Genomic DNA, 25,002 nt, shown 5'->3' on the forward strand with positions numbered 1-25,002 from the left:
CAACTGTACTTTTTCCTCCCACATTCCAAAGAAGTAGAGTAGGTGGACATGGATACCCTGATGTGTGTGTGTGTGTTGGAAGAGTACATACAGCAGGGTCGCCACCCAGTGGTGCAAAGACTGCATGTACTTTATCACTACTCATGTGACACCCTGCACTCTAATAAAAATAAGGAAAAAGGGGTGATGGATTGTGGAGTGAGAATTATTACGCAGTGGTAGAACATATTTCATACTTTTAGTGTAACTGACCTACAGAGAGGCAGAGGAGGGGGGGCATTGATGAATCCTGATTAAAGGAAACTACACATGCTGGTACTGTAACATTAGAAAAGGCCTTGCTCTTCTGGGTATGTTTGTAAGCTGCATATCTGTAGTATATAATTTAATTTTGGTATAGGTTTGTGTTTGTCTTACTTAAACATTTTTTTTTCTTTTTTTAAATTTTCCTGGATTTAACCACTCAGACTATGTTAGTGGTTTTGGTGGAAAATTTGGAGTCCAAGCGGATCGAGTGGACAAGAGTGCTGTAGGATTTGATTACCAAGGAAAGACTGAAAGACATGAATCTCAGAAAGGTTAGTTTGACTTTTCTTTAGCGGAGTATGTGAAAATGGAAACAGTTGTACAGTCCTCCCTCCATAATTTTTGTATATATTTTTTATTTTTGCTTTGTACCTACTTTTTTTAGGCAGAGCGCCATCTTTAAAACCTTGAAGTAGTCCTGTGCTGGGTAGAGCAGCAAGAATTATCTTTCTGCTGTGAAACGAAGAACAATCTTTTGATGAATGAAAAAACTATCAAAGTTAAGCCTGATGGTTTTGTGTGCTTTGCATAATAGCAGTGTCTTGCAAAGTCCGTGACCTCAGACTAAAATGTTTTAAAGGCTAAGTGTTCATTTACAAAGTTAACATTTCAGTGCATGTGTAAAAAGCTTCCATTTTTGATGCCTACATTTAAGTTGCTGTCCCTGTGAGTGCCAGACTGTCATTTTGGGAGTAACATGACGTCAGACCCTGCCATGACTTGGCTGAGTTCTGTGTATGAAAATCAGTTTTATGGGTCTCTATGCAGGTGAGAGCATAAAGCATCATCACATGGACTCTGTGCTAAAGACACAAGTCTAGCCTTCCCAGGGCAGGTCCAGTAATAAAATGACTGTCTAGGCCATCAAGCTGCTCAGCTCATCTTTGTCGAGTGAGGCCTTGAGCCTGTGATTTCTGTGTCTGGGTCCTACCCTGGGTTGTGGTACAGCAGCATTGTCCATCTGATAGCTTATAGGTTGGGGTTTGAGAGCAAACAGTCTGATCCTAGGGAGCAATCCCTCAAATCACCTCACCATGGGTCGAAGTGCACTGGCTGGTAGATGCTATTTCTCTCAGGTCTCTCTGCAGGCTCTACATTATCTGTTGGCCCAGGTATGGGGACTGTCATATAGTGCAGCATGGCTAATGGCTGTAGGCCTGTGTATCAGGTAGACACATGTCTGGTCAAACACTGAGTCAGTGTAGTGGCTGCAGCCCACCTTTAGTATGGGATGATGGCAGAGCCAAACTTATTATAGAACCTTCTCTCTCTCCTATATGCTGATTTGTGTTGATTGGCTGTTGGTTTAAAGCAGTCAGCCAATTTCTTGTTCATGAGATAGTATACAAGCTCTTATCACAAGCTGAGGTAAGCTGCAAGAGGAATTTAAAGACTTGGAATCACTGCCTTAGACAAGAAAAAGGTAGTGTCCTCTTCCTCCATGTGACACTAGTGTTTGCAAGACCATGAACATCATGACATCCAGTGTGCACTGGTTTTATGGTTGCCAGTAGTCCCCCCCCCCCCCCCAAAAAAAAAAAACCTGGTTAAGTGTCTGGAGATGAAGACAAAATTATTGGCCATAATGCTTTCATTGGGAGTTAAGAAGTGCCATGTTTGTAGGCCACTCAGACACACACACAAACTCTGACTCTTCTCACTTACCCCACAGAAGATAGATGCATTTTACAAGCCACAACTTGGGTTCATAGGTAAGTACTAGGCTATCTGCCCAAGGGCATTTATAAGCCTAGCCAGAATGTGTTGGCTTTCGCCAACCCCTTAGATTAGTTTCCTGTGCCTCTGTCCAGCAGAGCCATTAGTTCCCTGCACCGCTGTCCAGCAGAGCCATTAGTTCCCTGCGCCGCTGTCCAGCAGACCCACTGGAGTGATCCCTGGGGTAAATTTTCTGTTTCCCATCCACTTGTCAAGGTTTTTCTTGAAGAGTGTTAGGGGCTCTGACTGATGTATATTGGAATCCTGTTCCAAAGCATGGGGAGTCTCTGGGATATGAATCTATCCCTCCAGCATGTCCTATTTATCGTTGTGGTGAGATTTATATCTCTAGAGCGTGTGGCTCTCCGGGATTTTTTTTTTATGTGGAGCATGTCCAATTCTGGGTTGGACATGGCCTTGTATGTCAGGCAGAGATCACCTCTGAGTAAGTGGTATGCAACCGAGTACAGCTGGAGTTTCATGAGTCGGGCTGCATAGGGTATCTGAGGGCAGTAATCCTCTTGGTGAGGTACTTTTGTGGCCTTTCCAGCTGTTGCAGGTGTCTTGTAAGGTACATCTCAAATGGGGTGTTGTATTCTATGATGGGTCTAATGAGTGATGAGTAGAGAGGCAAGGCACAATAACCTTTTGTTCTAGATGCGAACCCTTTTGTGATTAGGTGGGCCACATAGAAGGATTTTCTAACCACCTTGGCAATGTGATTATCAAAGGAGGGATTACCATCTACTTGGGTCCCCAGATTCCTTATTGCATTTTCTGTATTTAGGGCACTACCACTTTTGTGGTAGTTCCGTGGGTGCTTTGTTTTTTTCATAGGGGATGACTATGCACTTTTTGGCATTTAGCTTGAGGCCATGATTTTGACACCAGGTATCCGTCTCAGTGAGACCCATCTGGAAAGGTGTCTGTATCAGCCGGAGAATCAGTTATGGCCCCTAGTTTGCAGTCGTCTGCGAACTTGGTCAGCCATAGTCCTCCTATGCTTGCCTGTACCGCTGAGAAGTATATACCGAACAGGAGGGTTCCTAGGTCTGAGCCCTGGGGCATGGCACTTGTAACTGGTTTAGAGTCGAACGTAGAGCCTGCAACTCTCACCATGTGAGTTCTATCCATGAGCCAGCTGACAACCCGTCTCGTGATGTAGGAGTTTATGTTCAAGCTGGTGAGCTTGTCTATAATACTAGAATGGGGAATAGTGTTGAAAGCCTTTGCGAGGTCTAGGTAGGCTGTTGTGGACCTCCTTTCCCCTCGTCTAATGCTTTGGTAACAGTCTCAAAGAAGTCCACCTGGTTTAGGAGGCATGATCTGCCCTTAACAAAGCCAAACTGGGTAGGGTCTAAGGTTTGGAGGTTCCCACTGTCTCTGTTAATGAGTTCCATGATGATGCATTCCATAGCCTTGCAGACCAGGCTAGTCAGGCTTATAGGGCAATAGTTCCCAGGGTCCGTTGTTGCTCCACCTTTGTGGAGCAGGATAACTGTTGCTGTGCACCACTCTGTGGGTATGTAGCCTTTAGAGAGGCTGAGGTTTAACTGTGTATTTAGGTGAGGGGTTAGTTTACTTTGGAGCTCTTGTAAGACGCAGCCTGGGACACCGTCTGGTCCCATTGAAGCTGTGTTTTTGGCTTTGGATAGGGCTGTTTTAACCTGTGTGTCTGTGATTGACGGGGCCCTACATTCTTCTGGTATGGTTATGGGCCCTTTAGGGGTTGAGAGGGGGAGTGAAGTTTGCACTAAACCTGTCTGCCAAAATGTTTGCAATATCAGTCGGTTCAGTGTATTTTGTGCCATTCTGCACTAACTTGAAGCAGATCTGAGAGTTTCCACTTTGGTTCTTGACATAGCTAAAGAATGCTTTGTGTTTATCTTTGGAGTCATTGGCAATTTTTCTTTCGAAACTAGCCTTGGATGATTTAATGAGGGATCGTAGTTTCTTGCTGATACTGATCAGGGATGTCTTTCCTTCTTGGGATTTTACTCTCTTCTGTACTAGTTTCCTCCTCCTGTTGTATAGCTTGTTTATGACAGGGGTCCACCAGACTGGTTTTCTTTTCTTGGAGGAGTGAGTCTTGGTTTTACTTGGGATAGCATGATCCATGCATTCCTGCAGATGCTCAGAGTGCCTTTGTAAAGGTTTCAGCAACTTGGACAGCATTGTCCTTTAGCATGGGGGCTGTGAACCTTTCCACCTCAGTCTTAAGTAACTTGAAGTTTCCTTTTGGAAAGTTTTTCATGGTGGTTTTCTTGATTGGGGGTGGGGGTGGAATGTGGATGTCCAGAGTGATTAGTCTATGGTCTGATCTAATCAGCAAGGGGTTGACCTCCGGTGTGGAACACTGGTCGCCCATGTTGGTGATGACCAGATCCAATATGTTCCCTCTGGTGGGGGTGTTGACCAGTTGATGCAGGGCATTCGAGTTTATAAATTCTAGGAAGCGTTGGGCAAGGGACTAAGTACTTGAGTAGTTCTCCCAATTTATGTTTGGGTAATTGAAATCACCCAGTATTAAGGTGTTTGGTAGGACCTTCATATTTCCCAGTGTCTCCAGAAATGCGGAATGAGGGTCCTGTGCCATGGTGGGTGATCTGTAGCAAGCTACAATTTGGATTGCAGTTTTGCCCATTGTTAGTTGCACATGGATGATCTCTGATGCATAGTGCTGCGTCACTAACCTGGAGGTGTGGGTATCCTTGATGAATATGGATAACACCCCCACCTTTTGTGTTTCGGTCCTGGTTCTGTGGCCAAAAGGTATGGTATGAGTTATAGCCTAGTAGTGCTGGTGTGCTCTTAGGAGCCTTAAACCAGGTTTCTGTTACTGCACAGATGTCTATGTTCTCCATACTGAGGAGTGCCTCGAGTGCGTGCATTTTGAGGTTTAGACTTCTGGCGTTGAGTAGCATTACCATCAGTTTTTGGTTACTTGTGCTATTTATGGTGGTGGGTTTGTCTTTTGAGCTTTGCCTAAAAAAGGCACTATGGGGGCGGCAAGAGCCTTTGCCAGTATTCAAAAGCCTAAGGGTGACCGGTGCAAGCCATCTCTTGCGAAGCAACGTGGCTTGTCAAGCATGTCATCCCAGGCGGACAGATACTGGATTCACTTTGAATGACACCAGAAACTTAGCCAGTTGTTGAAATTGATAATTTTTTTTTTATACTGTGGCATCATTCTTGGTGAGGGCAGGATGCTACTTAGGATCAGGGTCATACTGGCCTGGGCTACATGATCAGAGAGCTCTTCCATGTCTCTCTTCATAATCTCCAGGGAGGTACGTCTCAGGTCATTCACACCAACATGGACAATGACAATTGTATTTGTACTTGTTCTGAAGTGACCTGAGTGCTTGTGTTATGTGACGGATCCTGGCACCTGACAGGCAGCTAACTGTAACCTTCTCCTTGTCCAGCCTAGTTAGTGGGACATCAGTATGCCTGACTATAGTCACCTATTACTAGTGTGTTGGGTATGTTATTTTGAGTTAAGGGCTGTAATTGCGTGGCACACTGATTATGTGAAGTATGTGTTTCATGGTTGGTGATGGGGTGTGGATGTTGCTTGGATGTCCTTCATGGATGCATCTGCAGTCATAACAACTGGGTTGTCCTGTCGTCAGGCAGCCCTTCAGTCGGCCGGATTCCAAAGTCCGGGTCCGGCTTCGGCTGATGTCGCACTTCACCCGACGTCATCTCTGTTGGTCTTCGGGTATAAAGGCATCAGCCGACGCCATTTTCCTCAGTCTTTCTTGCTGCGTGGCGCCCGAAGCAGAGCTGTTCGCAAGTGCCGGTCGGTCGGATCCAGAGATTACTTCTACCGAATACTACTTCGAAGACTTCTAAAGCTAAGTACCCCGTTGGGGACTCTTTCTTGCCTCAGCCGATGTCAGAAAAAAGTTAATAATTGTTTAACCTGTGGGAAACAAATACCTCATAAAGATTTCCACTCTTATTGTCTGCCTTGTTTAGGCCCAGCCCACGACGTAGCAGCCTGTTCGGCCTGTGCTTCGTTCAACCGACGAACGCTTAGGCATCGGTCGGAGTTTGCTGAACAGTTTTTCGGTTCTAATTTTGCGTACATTATGCCGTCGGATCCTCCGACTACCCAATCTGCAAAAAAACGCAAAGATAAAGACCGACACTCGCGGTCCGCGGTTTCGGCCGAAACCATGGTTAAGCAAACCGCGAGTGTCTCGGTTTCGGCCGAAACCGAGAAAACTGTTCAAAGTACAGCTAAATCTATCTCTACAACTGAGGCCCCTGCTACCACTCTTGAAACGGCCTCAGAAATTTTATCCACTACGGTGGTTGCCACTGACTTATCAGACACCATTCCCTTGGATGTCTTTACCCCAGCACGTGGTGCTGCTAGGCCTCCAGCAGCCATGTCCATTAAGGCCTTTGCCAGGGCTAAAGCAGCAAAGACTACTAAAACAGTGTCTGTTAAACCCCCTACAAACAGGCCCTCCTCTAGTTCTCAAATGCTTACTCTGGCAGAAGATTTAATTTCATTAATTAGAGGATCTCAATCTCACCCAGACAGGGCCTCTCAGCCCCCAGAGAAGAGACCTAGGGCAGAGCCCCCTGAGCCAGTGTTCTCTGATGAGTCTGCCGATGAATCAGACATAACTGATCAGCCAGAGGCCCCTTTCTCCAATTTTGAAGACTCTGATGCTGAAGAATCCATTCCAGCTGCTTCCCCACCAGAAGAATTCTCCTTTGGGAAACCTTACATGCCATGCGAGAGCAGTTCCAATGGCAGCAACAGGATTTTTCAGACTCCAGAAAAGACTTAGGACCTTTCTGCACCTTCCACAGCACAGGCCCTTAGCTATACCTCCTGTTCTCTCTGTGGTGGATGATGCTTTCAATGATGTCTGCTCCGCCAGATTCTTTACCTCCAGCCCCTGCCAAACCAGACAGATTTTACAGGGTGCCAGACACTCATCACCACCTTTACAAGGCCCCACTTGCAGACCCGAAACTATATCCCAGGGTCCCAAGGCAGTAGCCACCATAGCAAAAACCCTATTCCTTCAGAAAGGGAAGCAAGGTCATTAGACAGATGGGGCAAAAGGTCTACACTTCAGCTACTCTCTCAGCTAGAGCTTTAAATTGTCAGTTTCACATGATACAATACCAAGAGTTTATGCTTGATCAGTTAACTAAAAAACTAACCACTGATGAATCTCTTGATAAGAAATATGTATTAGAAATGGTAAATAACATACAACAGGTTAGTAACCATTCCTTAAAATGTGGCTATGATGCACTGGAGGCTTCATTTAGATCAGCCATGACTGGCACAGTGATAAGAAGACATGCATGGCTAAAGGAGCAAGCTCTACGGATCATGTTAAAGCTAAGTTGCTAGATGCTCCTATGGATAAGACAAGTTTGTTTGGTACACCTGCCCAGCAGGTTATGAAGAAAATGGAAGAAAAGGCAAAATCTGTTCAAACGGTTAAAGATTTCTTGCAGGTTCAACCCCAAGGTTTAGCAGGAACTGGCCTGCCAAAATTGGTCCTTTCCTGACTCCACAAGACCTCAAAGGGGCAGGAATAGGCGTTCCAGAGGCAGAAACCAATCCAGGAAGTGCCTACAGAGGTCGACAGTGGCAAGGTAACAACAGAGACACAGACACAACCTCTGCCACTACATCAACTCAACCACAGTGACTTAACCCTAAATCCGCCTACCAGGGAACAAATAGCAGCTCCTCTAGGCGGAAAATTAACCTTATTTTCAAAGAACTGGCACTATATAACAAAGACAAGTGGATTTTACAAACCATAGATCAAGGTTACGGTTCCACTTCCACACTTTACCAGTCAAAAGAGGAATGCCAAATCTACCGCCAAATCAAAAAACAGAGGCTCTACAACAGATAATGCAGTTAGCAAACATGAGAGCTGTGGAAAGAGTGCCAACAGCAGAGCAAGGAAAGGGGTTCTACTCCAGACTATTCCTAGTTCCAAGAAAGGAAAAAGTTGGAGACCAATTCTCGACCTGTCCGCCTTAAATACATACATCATTGTCCCAAAATTCAAAATGCTGACCCTACAGCAACTTCTTCCCATGCTGGGCAAGGAGTGTTGGCTGGTAACTCTAGATCTCAAGGAGGCATACCTGCACGTCCCCATTCGACCAATCTGCAGAAGATACCTCAGATTTCTTGCAGGATCAGAGCACTATCAATTCTCAGCATTGCCCTTTGGCTTATCTACTGCGCCCAGAGTATTCACAAAATGCCTGGCATCAGTAATCGCCCATTGCAGACTACAGGGAATTCAAATTTACCCATACCTAGATGACTGCCTGCTACAAGGGGACAACAAAAGCAAGCTGACAACAGATTTACAAAGGGTCATTTACTTGCTGCAAGCACTGGGATACACAGTCAATCTACAAAAGTCAAGGCTGATACCATCCCAAACAAGGACATTCTTGGGCGCGGAATTGGACACAGTAAAACAGATGGCATTCCTAACAAAGGAAAAACAAAAGAACTCCCTCTTTACTTCTTGGCACTAACAAAACTGAACAAGTTAACAGCAAGAAAAGTATTGCAGGCCTTGGGCTTCATGGCATCATGCATAATCTTGGTTCCACTTGCCAGACTACATATGAGAAAACTACAGTGGTACCTAAAGAATTTATGGTCTCAACACAGACACAGCCTAGAAACAGAAATCCCACTAATTCCATGCTTAAAACAGGAGTTCCTATGGTGGGCTCAGGCATGCCAGTCAAACCCAGGGCTACCCTTTCGCAGATGTCAAGCAAGCCAGACTATCACAACAGACGCTTCAGACCTAGGATGGGGGGCCCACATGCTGGACAAATGCGTGCAAGGATTGTGGACACAGGATCAACTTCACCTGCACATCAACCTAAAAGAAATGCTGGCAGTAAAACTGGCAATCCAAAAGTTCAGACCATTTCTCAAAGAGGGCCAGTTGATGATAAGGACAGACAACACCACAGTCAATGTGGTACATCAACAAACAGGGAGGCACTCATTCATACCCCCTATGCAGAATGACTTTGGAGCTGTGGACCCTGGCACTCAGCTACAACATCCAGTTACAGGCAATATTTGTACCGGGAAAAGAGAATACTCTAGCAGACATATTAAGCAGAACCACATCGGATGCCCACGAATGGAAGCTGCACCCGGACATCTTCAAGACCATCTCAAAGAAATGGGTAATGCCTCAGATAGATCTATTTGCATCACCTAGCAATCACCAGCTCAAAAAATTCTGCACAAGGACATTCCACCCACTAGCATGGAAAGTGGATTCGCTCTCCTTCAGCTGGAAAGGCCTAACAGCATATGCATTCCCACCTCTTCCCTTGATACACAAGGTATTACTAAAAATCAAGGAAGAACGTCCAAGGATAATCCTGATAGCTCCAAACTGGCCAAGACAACACTGGTACCCACTGCTGAGGAGCATGTCTCGAACAATATGTGGCCAATACCCTGATGCCTTTGATGTTAACTCAGAACAACTACAGCATCATACATCCAAACCTAAAACGTTGCAACTGACTGCATGGAACATCACATAGCAGCAGCTAATCCAGAACTTTCCCAAAGAGTTAGAGACATTATTCTTGAAGCACGCAGACCTTCAACAAGAAGAAACTATGCTGGAAAATGGAAAAGGTTTGTCATTTGGAGTACTGAAAGAGGAAAAGATGTGTCAAACATAGATATGCCTAACATTCTGGAGTACCTAGCCGAACTTCTTCATTCAGGCCTGTCCTACTCCTCCATCAAGATACATGCATCAGCTATTTCAGCAGAATACAGCTTTGATCCACCTGTTTTTTCTCACCCTTTGCTCAGGCAGTTCCTCAGAGGAATCAAGAATGTAAAACCTCCAAGGAAACCACCATTACCAGCTTGGGACTTAAACTTTGTGCTAGAAAAATTGACACTATCACCCTTTGAACCAGCAGCAACAGCAGACCTACAACACCTGTCATGGAAAACTGCTTTCCTACTGGCAATTACTTCAGCAAGGAGGGTTTCAGAACTACAGGCTTTAATGGCAGTGCAACCCTTCCTAATCTTCCACCAAGATAGAGTGTCCATGAGGACTAATCCTACATTTATGCCTAAGGTGGTATCCAGAGTTTCTTTAAACCAGGCAATCCACCTTCCTACCTTCTTTCCCAACCCACAAAACAGAGGGGAAAGAATATTGCATACCTTGGATGTACATAGACAGCTACGCTACTACTTGGACAGAACAAAAAGTAGCAGAAAGACTGACCAACTTTTTGTAGCCTATGCAACAGGAAGGGAAGGAAAAGCTATTTCCAAACAGACAATCTCCAAATGGATAGGAAATTGCATACGATTCTGTTACTCCTTCCATGGAAAACCAATTCCACAGAACATAAGACCTCATTCTACAAGGGCAGCAGCCACTACCACAGCCTTCTTACGAGGAGTGGCAACCAAAGACATTATTGAGGCGGCTACTTGGACCTCCGTGCATACATTTGCCAAGCATTACAATTTGCCTCTATATTCCAGATCCCGAGCAGGGTTTGCCACTGCTGTACTGCAGGGATCCTAAACACACCATAATCTAGTTTTATCCTCCTCCCTTGTTGGCTATGGTATTCTACCCAGTTGTTATGACTGCAGATGCATCCATGAAGGACATAGTACAGTTTTGTACCTACCATAAATGTAGATGTCCGAACTGGATAGCATCTGCAGTCAGGATTACCCTCCCTCCTTCCTCTGTGGTACTCCAAGGGTGTATACCCTCCTAATAGCTAGCTGGTGGGGGGGAGTTTTTTATGGTGTATTTGTTTGTATATATGTGCATACATGCTTATTTTTGTGTTTACCTCTATCTTTTTGGAAACATTGGCATCTATCTAAATTTTAGCCTTCAAGAGGGCTACTGGCATATGGGGCAAGAAACACTGAGGAAAATGGCGTCGGCTGATGCCTTTATACCCGAAGACCAACAGAGATGACGTCGGGTGAAGTGCGACATCAGCCGAAGCCGGACCCGGACTTTGGAATCCGGCCGACTGAAGGGCTGCCTGACGACAGGACAACCCAGTTGTTATGACTGCAGATGCTATCCAGTTTGGACATCTACATTTATGGTAGGTACAAAACTGTACTATGTCTGCTTTGGAGGTCTGTGTTGCAGATTTGTATTTAAAGCATCCAAGTATGTTTTCATGTATTCATGTGTGTTATTTGCCGGTGTTTGTTTATTAGGTCTATGTGAAACTGGTGGTGTGTTGCAAGTATTACCCTTCTCCTCTTGACTGTCAGTTCCAGTCTTGGGTTGAGAGAGCTTTGTCTCCAGTTTGGCTGTATAATTGCATCTGTCGCATATATTAGTATTTGATGGTAGGAGGAGAGGGTTGTCTGTGTACATGAGGCAGTTGTAACATTGCCTCAAAATGCTCAGATTCACCAGTTGGACTGGAGAGTACACCGAAAACTGTCCTTTGGACATGCCTGAATAGGGTAGAGTAAGCTGTTTTTCTGATTGGCTGGTGGGGACGAATAGAGAGCCTTGTCCTTTACAGTATAGTGGAGTCTAGGGCTGGGGTAGTCCATCCTTAAGTCATTCTAAAACATAGTTTTCAGACAGCAGTGTTTTGCTATCCTCCTTTCAAACGGTGTGTCCAAGACTTTGAGGAGGTGTGATAGGAGGGGCTCTTCTGTCATGTTACGTTTTATGACCCTTTGTTGTCCTCAGGTGTACAAGTTTAAAAAAAAAAAAAAAAAGTAATCTCCGTGGTATCCCCGAAGTCTCAAAACAACCCACTAAGCAAGTGTAGTGGGTCCAAAAACAAAACGGCATAAGAAACTTCTGTGTGTGGAAGATGTTCAGTCCATACTTGGATAAAAAGCACTTCACTTCTATACACTGGGAATCCATCATGTTGTCTTTGAACTTCCCCAACTCCTCCCTGAAGGACATCCTTAAACAGCCATACAATTCTGTGTAGATGTGCCCGATCATGAGGCCCAAGAGAAAGACACAGCACAACAATGGCAGTCCATTTACAAAGTGTATAAAGTCTCTCCATCAGATCCGCCTTCAGCCTGGACTCTGGGAGGTCCATTGTCCAACAGCCAAAGGAGGAATGGAACTTCTACAGCTGAGAAACGTCTCTGTGTGGAAGAATTTCAGTCCATATATCTCTAGTTAATCACTGTGTGTTAATCAGATCAGACCATCGTCGTAGAAGTAGTGAACTTAAACTCGTCTTAAAAAAAAATATGGACTAAGGCTGATATATTTCCAGCCATGTAGTACATTGTCTTGGATAAAATCACAGACTTAATATACTTAATCTGGTTAAATAAGAGGTACCACATCATTATATATTTTATTTAAAGTGCGTAAGTGTTATATTATTATGACGGCTACTAAGTAGGGCAGGACCAGCGCTAATGTCACACTGATTGGGGAAGGGATGTGATTTTAACATGTGTACCAATAACACTTTGTTTTACAGCACAATAAACCACTCCCATGCCTGATAAAAAGTATGTATATATATATATATATATATATATATATATATATATATATATATATATATATATTTTAGAAAGCTTGTGAGGAAACTATTACTCTATTTTTGTTTTACTTGGATCGCTTGTCTGTGTACTTAATAAAGGATTTTCGACTGGAAGCAGACTGCCTGCCTTGCTTGGATTACTTTCAAATACTTAGTAATTCTGTACAATTTTATATATATATATACTTCTACTACTATTGTCTGATCTGATAATATGCAGTGATTAACTAGAAATATATGGACTGAAAGTCTTCCACACAGAGAAGTTTCTCAGCTGTACAAGTTCCATTCCTCCTTTGGGTGTTAGACAATGGACCTCCCCGAGTCCAGGCTGAAGGCGGATCTGATGGAGAGACTTTATACACTTTGCAAGTGGACTGCCATTGTTGTGCTGTGTCTGTCTCTTGGGCCTCATGATCGGGCACATCTACACAGAATTGTATGGTTGTTTAAGGATGTCCTTCAAGGAGGAGGAGGGGAAATTGAGACAACATGATGGATTCCCAGTGTACAGATGTGAAGTGCATTTTATCCAGGTACCTGAAGACTTGGTAGATGCTTTAAGGTGGAGGTAGGCTTTTACCGTTGTAGAAGATTTTTTGATCACATTGGTTCAAGAGTTGCCTACCATGAAGAAAGGAACGAGCCAAGATGTTCATCGTGTTTCACTGTTGCAGTCATAACTGTAGGGTGCTCCTGCCGGCAGGCAGCCCGAGGTCGGCCAGAATCCCAAAGTCTGGGTCCGGCGTCGGCTGTACAAGCCAGTACCCTGACGTCAGTACGCTCTGGTACATAGCCCTCAGCCGACGCCATCTTCTCCAGTCTTTCTTGCCGTGCGGTGGAAAGCAGCTCGCAAGTCGTTGGTTGGCAATTTTCGAACAGCGTTTTTGGTTGTTGTCGGTCCGAAGTTCTTACTTCTCTTCTCAAAGCTAAGTACCCCGTTGGGGAATCTTTTTCTTGTCCCTCCGATGTCAGAAAAAGTTAATAATTGTACTACGTGTGGAAAACAAATACCTCATAAAGATTTCCACTCTTACTGTCTACCTTGCTTAGGCCCTGACCACGACGTTTCTTGTTGTCGGTTCTGTGCCAGGTTTAATTCTCGTACTATCAAACGCAGGTACGACTGGGCTCTGAATTACTTTGGCAGACGCTTCAATTATAGAATGTCGTCGGACACTACCGGAATTCAAAAGAAGAGCAAAGACAAGGACAGGCCTCCGAGGTCCAAACAGGACTCATTGCAGCTGGAGCCGGCGTCCGGTTCGGCTGTCGTCAGTGAGGCGCTTTTGCAGCCCCTGTCGTCCGCCACTTCTGAAGCGATGGCCGATATGGACTCCCATGGGGAGCCATCAAGGCCTTCTATTTTATCTGCTGCAGGACCTTCGGACGTCGCTCCCTCGGATGGGTCCAAAACCGCTGTGCAGGTACCAGCTTCTGAGGGGGTATTCAGGCCTAGTCACATCACTATTTCAAAGGCAAAGACAAAGACTCCTGTTAAGTCTAAAGCTCCTGATGTCCTTCAAGGATGCATCTGCAGTCCTAACAAATGGGTTGTCCTGTCGTCAGGCAGCCCTTCGGTCGGCCGGATTCCAAAGTCTGGGTCTGGCCTCGGCTGGTGTCGCACTTCACCCGACGTCATCTTTGCTGGTCTTCGGGTATAAAGGCATCAGCCGACGCCATTTTCCTCCGTCTTTCTTGCCACGTGGCGCCCGAAGCAGAAGCTGTTCGCAAGTGCCAGTCGGTCAGATCCAGCGATTATTACTACCGAATACTACTTCGAAGACTACTAAAAGCTAAGTACCCTGTTGGGGACTCTCTCTTGCCTCAGCCGATGTCAGAAAAAGTGAATAACTGTTTAACTTGTGGGAAACAAATACCTCATAAAGATTTCCACTCTTAGTGCTTACCTTGTTTAGGCCCAGACCACGACGTAGGAGCTTGTTTAGCCTGTGCTTCCTTCAACCAACGAACGCTTAGGCGTCGGTCGGAGTTTGCTGAACAGTTTTTCGGATCAGACTTTGCACATGCATTATGCCGCCGGATCCTCCGACTACTCAAATTGTTAAGAAAGCGAAGAAAAGGACCGACACCGGTCCGCGGTTTCGCCGAAACCACGGTTAAGCAAATAGCCGAGTGTCTCGGTTTCGCCGAAACCGAGCAAACGGTTCAATCTACAGCCGAATCCATGACTACTACAGAGGCCCCTTCTACCGTAGCTGAATCGGCCTCAGAAGTTTTGCCTACTACTGTGGTTTCTCAAGAATTATCGGACACCATCCCTTTGGATGTACAGGCAAATCATTTACCCCTTCTTCCAATCCCCCCGGGACAGGGAAAAAAATAAAAAAACCCTTTAGGAAACCACCATTCCCGGGGGACGAACGGTTAGAAAATGACCCCCTTTAACCCAGAGAAAGCAATTTCAACACCATTGGAAAATGCTTTTCGGGTTATTTCACAAAAAGGGGTTTAGAACTAAGGCTTAAGGCTAAAACCCTTCCAACTTCCTCAAGAAGTGCCAAGAACAATTAAATTTTCCCAAATGGACCGGTGTCTTTCCAGGAAATATTTACCTTTTCCCAATCCCAAAACAGGGGGAAAGCTGTTTTCCGGATTACTAACATTCCTCTCCTGGGCCAAGGAAAATAAAAATAACTCGGGTTTGCACAAAAGGGGAAGGGAAAAGTTTAAAAACAAAATTAAGTGGAAGGAAATTGCAAAAGATTCCTCCTCCGGGAAAAAAACCCGAAAAAACCCCCCCGGGCTACGACTAAATTTTTTGGGGTAAAGGACTTTAAGGCTTTTGGCCCCCTCTTTTGAACTTTTAAATTCCAATTAGTCCCAGAGGGTTTGCCATTTTTTGGGAAAGGGGACCAACTAAAAATTTTCTTCCTTCCCCAGGGTAGGTATTCACCCAGGCCAGACACCTTGAAGGACAATAAGTTTTGCCTACCAAAAAATGTAAAGGATGCATTGCATCGTTCCCCACCCTCCTTTTGTGGAAAGGGTTTTCCCCCAATGTACGGGGCCTTTTTGGTGTATTTTTTTTTAATAGACTCATTTAGGGTTTTTTTTTGGAAACTTTGGGTTTTACCTTTTCCCTTTAAGAGGGAAATGGGGGGGGAAAAACCCAAAAAGGGTGGTTTCCTTTAAACCCCAACCCAGAAAGATAGGGGTAAGGGCCCCAGCCGACCAGCCCAATTTTGGGCCCCCAAAGGGCTCCAACCAGGCCCCATTTGAACTGCTGTATTTTGGAACTCATTTATGGGGGTACAAAACTTTTTTCCCTAACTACGGCCAAAGTTTTTGGCGAAAAAAAAAAATTTGGGGCCCCCCAAGAAAACCCCCAACGGATTTCCTAGGATTTCTCAGGTTTAATCTTCTTCTCTTCCTACGAATACTTTTCCCCTTTGAGTGGATTGGGATTTCTTGTTCCCCTTAATTTTTTTCCGGGAAACCCTTAATGGATGGGAAACATTTTTTTAAGGCAGTTTTCTGCTCCAAATTTAAAACTTTTTTTAAATAGGCCTTGGCCCCTTCCTTTGTTTTGGGTGTGTTTTAGCTTTTGAACCCTTCACCCCGCTTAAACCTAAGGGTTTTTAGGGTCCTACTAGTTCATTTAAGAATCCTTTTTTTGAAAAATTGGGTTAATTAAATTTACTTCTAAAATCCTCCTCGGGGGCCCCCCCCGGGGTGGGGCTTTATTTTTTTCCCTTTTGGGGTTTAAATGCATTTCTTGTTTTTAAAGAATTTTTTGCTTTTCAAAAGTCCTTTCCTGATGCAAAATAAGGAAACCCCGGATGTATTTAAAAAACCTAACAAAATTATTGGTTTTGGGGGGATCTTTCCGAGCCCCCTTTTTTTTCAGGGGACATTTTTGGGCAAAGTTTTAACAAAAAAAATGCCGGAGTTTTTTTGGCCCCTTTAAGGGTTTTTAAAAAAATGGGAAAAAGGGAAAAAATTTTGCAAAAAAGGTTTTTAAGTTCACCTATTTTTAAAAAGGTCAAAAGGTTTAGTGAAGAAAGGGGGGGAAATTTGGCCCAAGGGTTTTCAAGTCAGGGCCCCCCAAAGAATGCGCCTTCCCCAAAGGGGGGAAAACGTCCTCAAAAACAAACAACTTTTGGGGGACAGGCCCCTTTCCCCCGGAAAAAAATTTCTTTTTAAAAGACCTTTTCCCAAAGGGAAAAGGGTTTTGGGTTTTAAAAAGGGTCAAATTCCCCAATTAAGGGGTTTTTTGCCAAACTGAAAAACAAGGCAGGGCTTAACAATGGACTTTTTGGGAAGAAAGCTTTTTCCCCCGGGGGAAAGGTTTTTTAAACTTTTTGGTTCCAAAAAAAGCTGGGGGTTTTCCTTTTTTTTTTAACCCTTTTTTTCCAAAAATTTAAATGTTTACCAAGCGTTTCCTTTTTGGGGAATTGATTAACTTTTTACTTTTAAAAAAAGAAATTCCCCGAGAGGTGCTTTAATTCCTGTCTGCCCTTTTTTTACTATGCCCCGGCATGCCTCACGTAGTGGATTTCCTTAGGGGTTAATTTACCCCTATTTTAGCTGCCACGGCAACCAAAACTTTATTAAATTTTTTTCAGCCCCCTTTCGGGTTTTGGGAAAACAAAAAGACATTTTCCTTTCCAAAAATTTGGATCCAAAAAAAAAAGGGTTTCCCCCGAAAACAAAAACGGGTTCAATTTTCAAGACTTTGGAATCTGCTCCCCAAGAAAAAAGCGGGATGGGCTTTCCCCCCTTTTTTTCCAAAAGCAAATTTTAAAAAAATTTATGGATTTAAAAGTATTTCAATTCCAGAGCTAACCTGACCCCCTCCTAAATTCCTTGGTGGGAGGTTGTTTTAAAAGGGGGAACCCTTCCCTTCCCAACCCTAAACCCCCCGAATGCTTAAACATTTTTGGAAAAAACCCGGGTGGCAAAGGGTAAACCCTTTCCCCCTGTTTGGCAGAAAAGCTTTTCCTTCCCCTTTTCATCCGGTTTTGTTTAAAAAAAACCCCTTTAAAAATTCTCTTCTGTTTCAGACAATCTTTTGGGCCCTCAAAATTAAATTTTTAAACCCTCGGGAAAAACTCGGCATAGCAAACTTTTTCCTCAAAATGCTAGACCCCTTATTCAAAGGGTTCCCGGTTTGGGGCCCCCAAATCTTTTGGGACCCACTCAACATATTTTTAAACCCCCAAAAAAAGGGGAAAATGGTCCCCCTTTTTTTTGAAATTTTTTTTCTTCTTTCTTAAAAAATAAAAAAAGGGAAACCCTTTTTTTTGTTTCTCCGGCCCTAAGTTTTTTTTTCCAAAAAAATGCTTGGGGCCCCATTCTCCCCCCCTCCCCCCAGTCTGTCCTTTTAAAAGCCCTTTCCTCATTCCTTTTAAAGGAATTTGACTTCTGCTTCCCAAAAAAATTTTTTAACTGCGGTCATAAAACCTTCCCTAAAAAAGTTTTTTGGGGCCAGGTTAAACCCTTTTACCTTCCCTTCATTTTTCTTTTCCCGGACTTTTTTTTAAGGATTTCCTTTCTTTATTAAATTTGCTTCCATTTTTTTTATTTTCCCCCCCTCATCCGGAGCAAAAGAAAAATTTTAACCCCCGGGCCCCTTTTTGCACAATTATTTTTAAAAAATCGCCCCCTTTCCTTACTTCGATTTAAAATCTTGGAAGCCTTCTAAACCGAGAAGGGTTCTCAACAACTTCATCGGGGCCAATTTTTTACGGAAAATTCCGGGACCAAAACTTTTAAATTTTTCGGGGTTTAAAAAAACATTATTCCTCCCTTTCACCCCAAATAAAAGGGGGGGAAAATTTTTTTGGGGGAAAAAAATTTAAAAACTGGTTGAAAACCTGGGGAATAAAATTTCATCCAGAAAAATTTGGTTAAAGTCCCCAAAAGCTTTTTAAGTTTTTGGGTTTCCAAAGGTTTAAATTGTTCCTTTTTTCCCGCCCCCAGCAGGGTTTTTCCCCCGGTTCCTTAGGGTACGCAGCAAACAAATTTTCCTGTCCCAAGGGGCCTTTTTTCCCAAATTGGGGGGGGCCCCCTTAGCCTCCGCTTCTTGGATAAAGGGTCCCCTTTCCCTTTTTCCCCCCGCAAACTTTTGCGTGGGGCCAGTCCCTTATCCCAAACCCCAAGACTTCAAACAAGATTTTTTTTTTTCCCATTCAAAAAAAATAATAATGTTTAATTTTGGGCAAATCCTCATAAAGTTTCCTTTTTCCCAAAACCCAAAAAAAATTTTGGCTTTCAAAAAATTCCTTTGGGTTTTTGCCCTTTGGACTTTCCATTCCCCAATTTTTAAAAAAAAACCCTTTTTTTCCCCCCAGGGATTTTTGAAAAAATTTTTTATTTTATTTAACCGGGGGTTTTTTTTTTTTTCCCCAAAAAAACCCCCCCCCGGGGTTATCCCCCCCCTTTTTCCCCCCAGGCTTTTTGGCCCCTTACGACCATTCCCTTTTTTTCCCCTTTTTTTCCCCCCGTTTTTTTCCCCTTTATTCCAATTAACCCGGGGCCTTCAAAAAAGCCGGGGCCCCTTTTTTTTTCTTTTTTAAAAAAACCCCCCCCAGAAAGGGGTTTTTCCAAAAAAATTTTGGGCCCCCTTCCCCCAAAACTCGGGAAAAAAAAATTTAGGGGTTTTTAAAAAAAAATTTTTTCCCCAAAAACTTTTTCCCCTTTCCTCGGGGGAAAGGAAAGTTTTCCCAAGGATTTTTTTCCGTTTAATTTTGGGTGGTTCCCAATTAAAAATTTTAAAAATTTCCCCTTTTTTCCGGGGTCCCCAGAATTTTTAAAAGGGGGGTTTGAAAAAAATTTCCTTTCTTTTTAACTTTCTTTCCAAATTTTCCCCCAAAACCCCCGGGGGTTTTTTCTGGGTTTTTTGTTTGGGGGTTTTTTTTCCAAAAAATTTTAAAATTTTTAAGGGTTTACCCCAAACGGGCAAAAAAATTTCCCCTAAAAATTTTTTTTTAGAAAAATTTTTCCTTTTTTCCCCCCCAACCTTTTTTAAAAAAAAAAAAAGGGGCAAATTTTTTAACGTTTTAGGATTTCCCAGGTTTTGAAATTTGGGGGTTTTGGGCCTGGGCCTTGGGGTTTTTAAAAAAAAAGGGGGGGGAGGGGGGAAATTTTAACCCCCGGGGGCCCGAAGGGGCAAAATACCGGGGAAAAAAAATTTTTGCCCCCAATGATTTTTGAAAAAAGAATCAGACTTTTGGAAGTCCTATTCCCCGGAAAATTTTACAAAAGGGGGTTTTCAAACCAAAAAAGGGGGGGGTTTTTTTAAATTTTTGGTCCCCCCCCCCAAAAATTCAAAAAGGCCCAAAAAACAGGGGTGGGGTTCGAAAACCCCTTTTTCCCCAATCCCTAGGTTTTAAAAGAAAATTTTTTTCCGTCCCTTTTTTCCCGTTTTTTCCCCCAAACCCCAACCCAAAGGGGGGTTTTTTTTCCCAATGCCCAAAAAATTAGAATTTAAACCCTTTTTTTAACAAAATTACAAACCGTTCCCTTTTTATTTTGGAGACCCCGGGGGGGTTGCCCTTAGGTTTTAAAAAATTTTTCCTTTGGGGGTTTTTTTTCCCCAAAAATTTTTCCAAAGGGCCCTTTTTTTTTAGCCCCGGGGTTTCAAAGTTTAACCCAAAAAAAAATTTTTCACTCCCCCTTTTTCCCAAAAAAACCCTTTTGGAAATTTAAAAAAAACAAACACGCAGGGTTATTTCAGGTTGGGCTTAGGGGGTTCGCCAAACCCGGTCCCTGCGGGGAAAAAAAAAATTTTTTGGGAAAAAGGGTTGAAAAAAAAATCCAAAACCTGGAAAAAAAACCTTTTAAAACCCAAAAGGTATTAATTCAAAACCCCTTTAAAAAAAGGGGGGAAAAACATCCCAAAAACCAAAACCCTTTTTAAAAAATTGGGAAGCAAAACCCCCCATTCCCGGGAAAAAAATTTTTCCCCGGGGCCCCTTTTTTTATTTTTTAAAAGAAAAAAGACATTTTTAAAGGAATTTTTCCAAAAGGGGAAAAAAAAAATTTGGAAAATTAAAATAAGGAAATTTCCCCAAAAAAAAATCCCAAAAAATCTTTGGTTAAAAAAATAAAAAAAGAAAGGTTAAAAAAAGAGGGTTTTTTTTTTAAAACCGGGTAAAATTTTTTAAATTTCCCCTCCCCTTTTTAAATTTTTTTAAAAAACGAAATTTTTTTTTTTAAACAAAGGAAATTTCCTTTTTTTTTTGGTGCCCTTGAAAATTAAAAAAAATTTCTAAACCTCCCAAGCTCCGCCCCGGGATCTAACCTTAAAAGGGGGCCCCCCTTTTTCCCCCCCTTAAAAAAGGAACCCAAAAAAAAACCGGGTACAAAAAAATTACTTTTTAAAAATTTTTTTTGGGTTTTACAAAGGGGTTTTTTTAAAAACTCCTCCTTTTTTCCCAAAATTTTTGTTTTCCCCCCCCCCCTGTGGGGTTTGCTACAGCGGGTTTTTCTTGATCTAACTCGGGGCATGTTGTAAATGCCAGAATTGGTGAGAGAGGAGACCTCTTTTTTTTTTTTCAGCCTTGTGGAAGAATGTTTTCTCCTTTTATGCTTGTAGTAGGGCAAAGGAGGAGTTAATTGTACAACTCAACATTGCCAGTGATCGCATGCCATTTCATGAAGTTAAGTAAAGAAAGACAAAAACACGTTGTCATGGAGTCTAATTTCAGGCATTCAGGTCTGTGATGGAGGAAGCATTACCTGTCCAGGCCATGGATGGTGCCCCCTAGACTGGGGGTAATGGCAGGCTCCACCTTTGTTTAATTTAAGGCTTGAAACCAAGAATTTAACCACGACCTTGGAGAAAAACCAAAACTGTGTTAAAGTCCAAAAAGGTAGTTTTAATTCCAAAAGTATTCCAATTCCAAAAGTCACAGGAAGAAATCACCGTTTTGCAGGTAGTCCTGAGCTTTATAAAGTACAGTTGTAGTATATTGCAATGCCTGTTATATACCCTGGCAATTACATAATTGATTGGTAAAACCTGATATTCAAGTGCTCCAGTGATTTAAAGCTGTATACTAGAAACTAGTTTTCATTACAGCAATTCAAAATAGAATACACACATATAAAAATATATAAGAAGACAACCAACATAAAAACATAGAAATTCTCAAATATCAAAGTTTAAAAATGCAAGTTAAAGATCTCATTAAGGTTAAAAATTATTAAAAACTATGTTATAATGTTAAACAACTGAGAAAGACTTATTTTATGTTGTTGGAGGACACTGTTAGTTATATATTGGATATTATTGGTGCCCATCTATATTGAGTTTCAATGTTGAAAATATTTTGTTAATTGAAGCTTTAAAGCCATAGATGCTCAATAATTTTGTGTGTTGTGTAAAGGTGTTACTATGTGGAGAAATCTCAAGTCCAAGAACTATAGCCTAGCCCTCCTAAGCTTCAAGACCGGTTTAATGCTGATCATCCCATTCAAACCGGGTGGCTTCCCTGCGTTCAGTCTCAACTGCCATAATAGTTCACGGTAGCCCAAGGTAGATTCCCAGTCACCACCCCTTACATCTGGTTCTACTTGTTCTAGGACCAGGAACTGGATTTTGGGTTCTGGACAAGAGAGGGAATGTTTATAGAAGGCATTGGTCTCCTTCTTCTTAGTCATGTCATGGAGATGTTCATAAATTCGTTTTCTTAGTTCCCTCTCTGTTTTGCCTACGTAGAAACTTTGACAGTTGGTACACAGCCCCAGATAAACCACCCCTCTGGTAGCACAGTGTAAAAACCTGTAGGATGTATCTTGTAGTTTCTTGATGGAAGATAAGGGGCTATCTCTTTTGATATGGCATGACACTGAGCGCAGGCGCCACATTTAAATGTACCCAGCCTTGGTTGTTTTACCCTCTTCTTGGTTCCTTGATTTCTTTCAAATATTTCCTTTAAATTGGCTGCTCTTTTACGGACAAAACTAGGTTTAGATGGTATGTAATCCTTTAATTCCTCAAAGAGGGCTAAAACTGGCCAATGATGCAAAATAGTTTCTTCCATTTCGTGAGAATTAGATGAATATGTGTACGTGAAACTATTAGTATAAGGAGCATCTTTATTTTGGGTAGTATTAGACACTAGTTCAAGTCCACCCCCTAGTATTGGTGTATATAGGGAGTGTCGTGCGGACTTTACTTCTGCTGCTAAAGTTAAAAATAGTTCCAAAGGGTAACCTCTCTCCAAAAAAAGGCTCTTCAAAAACTCCACTTCTAATTCAAAATCATTCTGTGTGCTACATATTCTACTTGCTCTAATGAGCTGTCCCTTGATAATCCCCCTCTTTTGATATGGGGGGTGGGCACTTTCAAAATGTAGAAAGGAGTTGGAGAAGGTGGCCTTGCGATGTAGTTTGGAATGAAAGGTTTTTTGGGTGTAGTCTTTATAAAGGGTAATGTCTAAATAATGAAGCTCATGTGGATCCACTGTGTGTGTGAATTGTAAAAATTTTGTGGTTGAGTTGATGTAAGTGAAGAATTGGGATAGGTCCTCATCAGAACCAGACCATAAAATACAGATGTCATCCAAATAACGTCTGTAAAAAAGAATATGGTCTTCCCATGGTGGTATTAAGACAAATGTATGTTCCCACATATGCAGTACTACATTTGCATAAAAGGACGCACAAGATGCCCCCATTGCTACACCCTTGCGTTGCCGGTACAGTTCGCCGTTAAAAAAGATGAAATTGTTAGACAAAACCATTTCCATCATCTCAGTAAGTAAGTTGGACATTTTGCTACTGAGGGTGGTGTTTTGACCAAGAAATTGAGCGAACCATTCCAAGCCTTCTTGATGATAATTTAAGGCTTGTGTTAAACCAGTATGTAGGCTGATCTGTGGATCCTTTTTAGCCACAAATGTGGTCAAAGGCTTCGTGAATCAGTACAGAGAAATCAGTATTACTGATTTAACACAAACTCTAGCAGTAATTCAGTTCAACACACTGAATTAATAAGGTAGCGATGGCATGTGTTTGCACTTGTGTTGGCGTACAATACGTAATACATATGTAAATGTATTGACTAAATTAGAGTACTGATCATTGAAGAGCAATTACAGACCCAGACCTGGTGTATGTATGTATAAAAGTATCTCTGTATGTTTATATTCACCACGTACATGCATACGTATATAGTACAAAATAGGTTGTGCCCACAAAAACAAGGCAAGTATGCAAACAAAAAGAATTCAAGCTTGACAGTGTTTTCACCTAGTCAGTTATTGGCTCATCAGAAGATTGAAGACCGCAGTTTCACTGTAAATGGTCTCATTGAAAATATATGGTTACAACGCATTCGTCAGTTTAACAGCATGATTGTGAACAAAGTCATAAGTCGGTGAAGACACCATCTAATTTCAGAAGAAATGTAAAACTGTAAAGGGGGAGGGATTATATTGCTGTGTTCAGTACTCTGGGTGGGGGGGGGGGGGTTGACAATTAAAATAAGGCTCTAAAAGTCTGTCAGTGAAAATAATAGGTGACATTTATTTGATGCAGTGTTTGATCTTTGTTTAAAAGTATATTCCTTTGCTGCAAAATTTTGAAGGCATGAAATAAAATATACAAATAGGGATTAAGTAAGGAAAATGGCAATGCCCTGTGTGGCAGCACCCTCTCTGGCTCCTGTCATCCACTTTGTGTATTTGTCAAGCTATTGTTAATTTTATTTAAGTTTTTAATCTGTGTGAATTTGTCAGTGTGCTGTCAGTGGTTCATTCTTGAACTGGTCAAGTGTGTGGTAGAGTGCCGTGGTGGCGATCGTGTTTTGCTTTTGAGAAATGTTGGACTGATTAGTGGAAGTTTGGGCCTATAGTGGCTTCAGTGACAAGTTGGAAGGTGGAAGCCAGATACTTGTCGTCTGCCATGCTCATTGTAAGGACTGGACTGAATTTTCGCCGAGCCGGAGGAATCTGGATTTGGGGCGCTAGTGGTGTCAGAGATGCTACCGGTAACATTAATGGATGGTGGATAGAGGTGTAGGATTGGTTGTGGCTGTTTGGGCCTTCGGGTAGTGGCGGTTCTGTATTCAGCAAGTCAGGTGATGGACAGACTTTGTATGTTGGTTGTGTGAATTTATTTTTTTGGTGTCTGGTGTTGGAGAGACCAGACTGGACTTGAGATGTTGCTGGAGTCTGAGGAGTCATCGTGCATGGTTGATGAGGCTTGAGCCATTCTGTGTCTTTGTTGGCTCGGACACTGTGTTGTCACTGTTAAATGTGTGTGTTTCTGTTTTTGGTGTACATTGAGCTTGGAGGAATGTCATTTTGTTCAGCTGTGCATAATGCTCTGAATGGCAATAAAATTGCTTTGAATATGAGTAGAAAATTTGTGTGGGAGCAACAATAAGTTTAAAGATGGGATCGAAAG

The 25,002-nt window shown here is 42.6% G+C and overlaps 1 protein-coding gene across 1 annotated transcript in view; it reads left to right on the top strand.

Annotated features, from left to right (window-relative positions):
• The window catches only part of LOC122790680 (src substrate cortactin-like), a 1,120,562-nt gene that overhangs the window by 358,885 nt on the left and 736,675 nt on the right, over positions 1–25,002 (top strand). The window contains exon 6 of the mRNA XM_044058203.1: positions 468–578. Coding sequence (XP_043914138.1) covers positions 468–578 — 111 coding nt within the window. The remainder of the gene's footprint in view (positions 1–467; positions 579–25,002) is intronic.

Source organism: Protopterus annectens, chromosome 16.part0 (assembly GCF_019279795.1).
Source record: "Protopterus annectens isolate FY-2018-M chromosome 16.part0, PAN1.0, whole genome shotgun sequence".
Classification (NCBI taxonomy): domain Eukaryota; kingdom Metazoa; phylum Chordata; order Ceratodontiformes; family Protopteridae; genus Protopterus; species Protopterus annectens.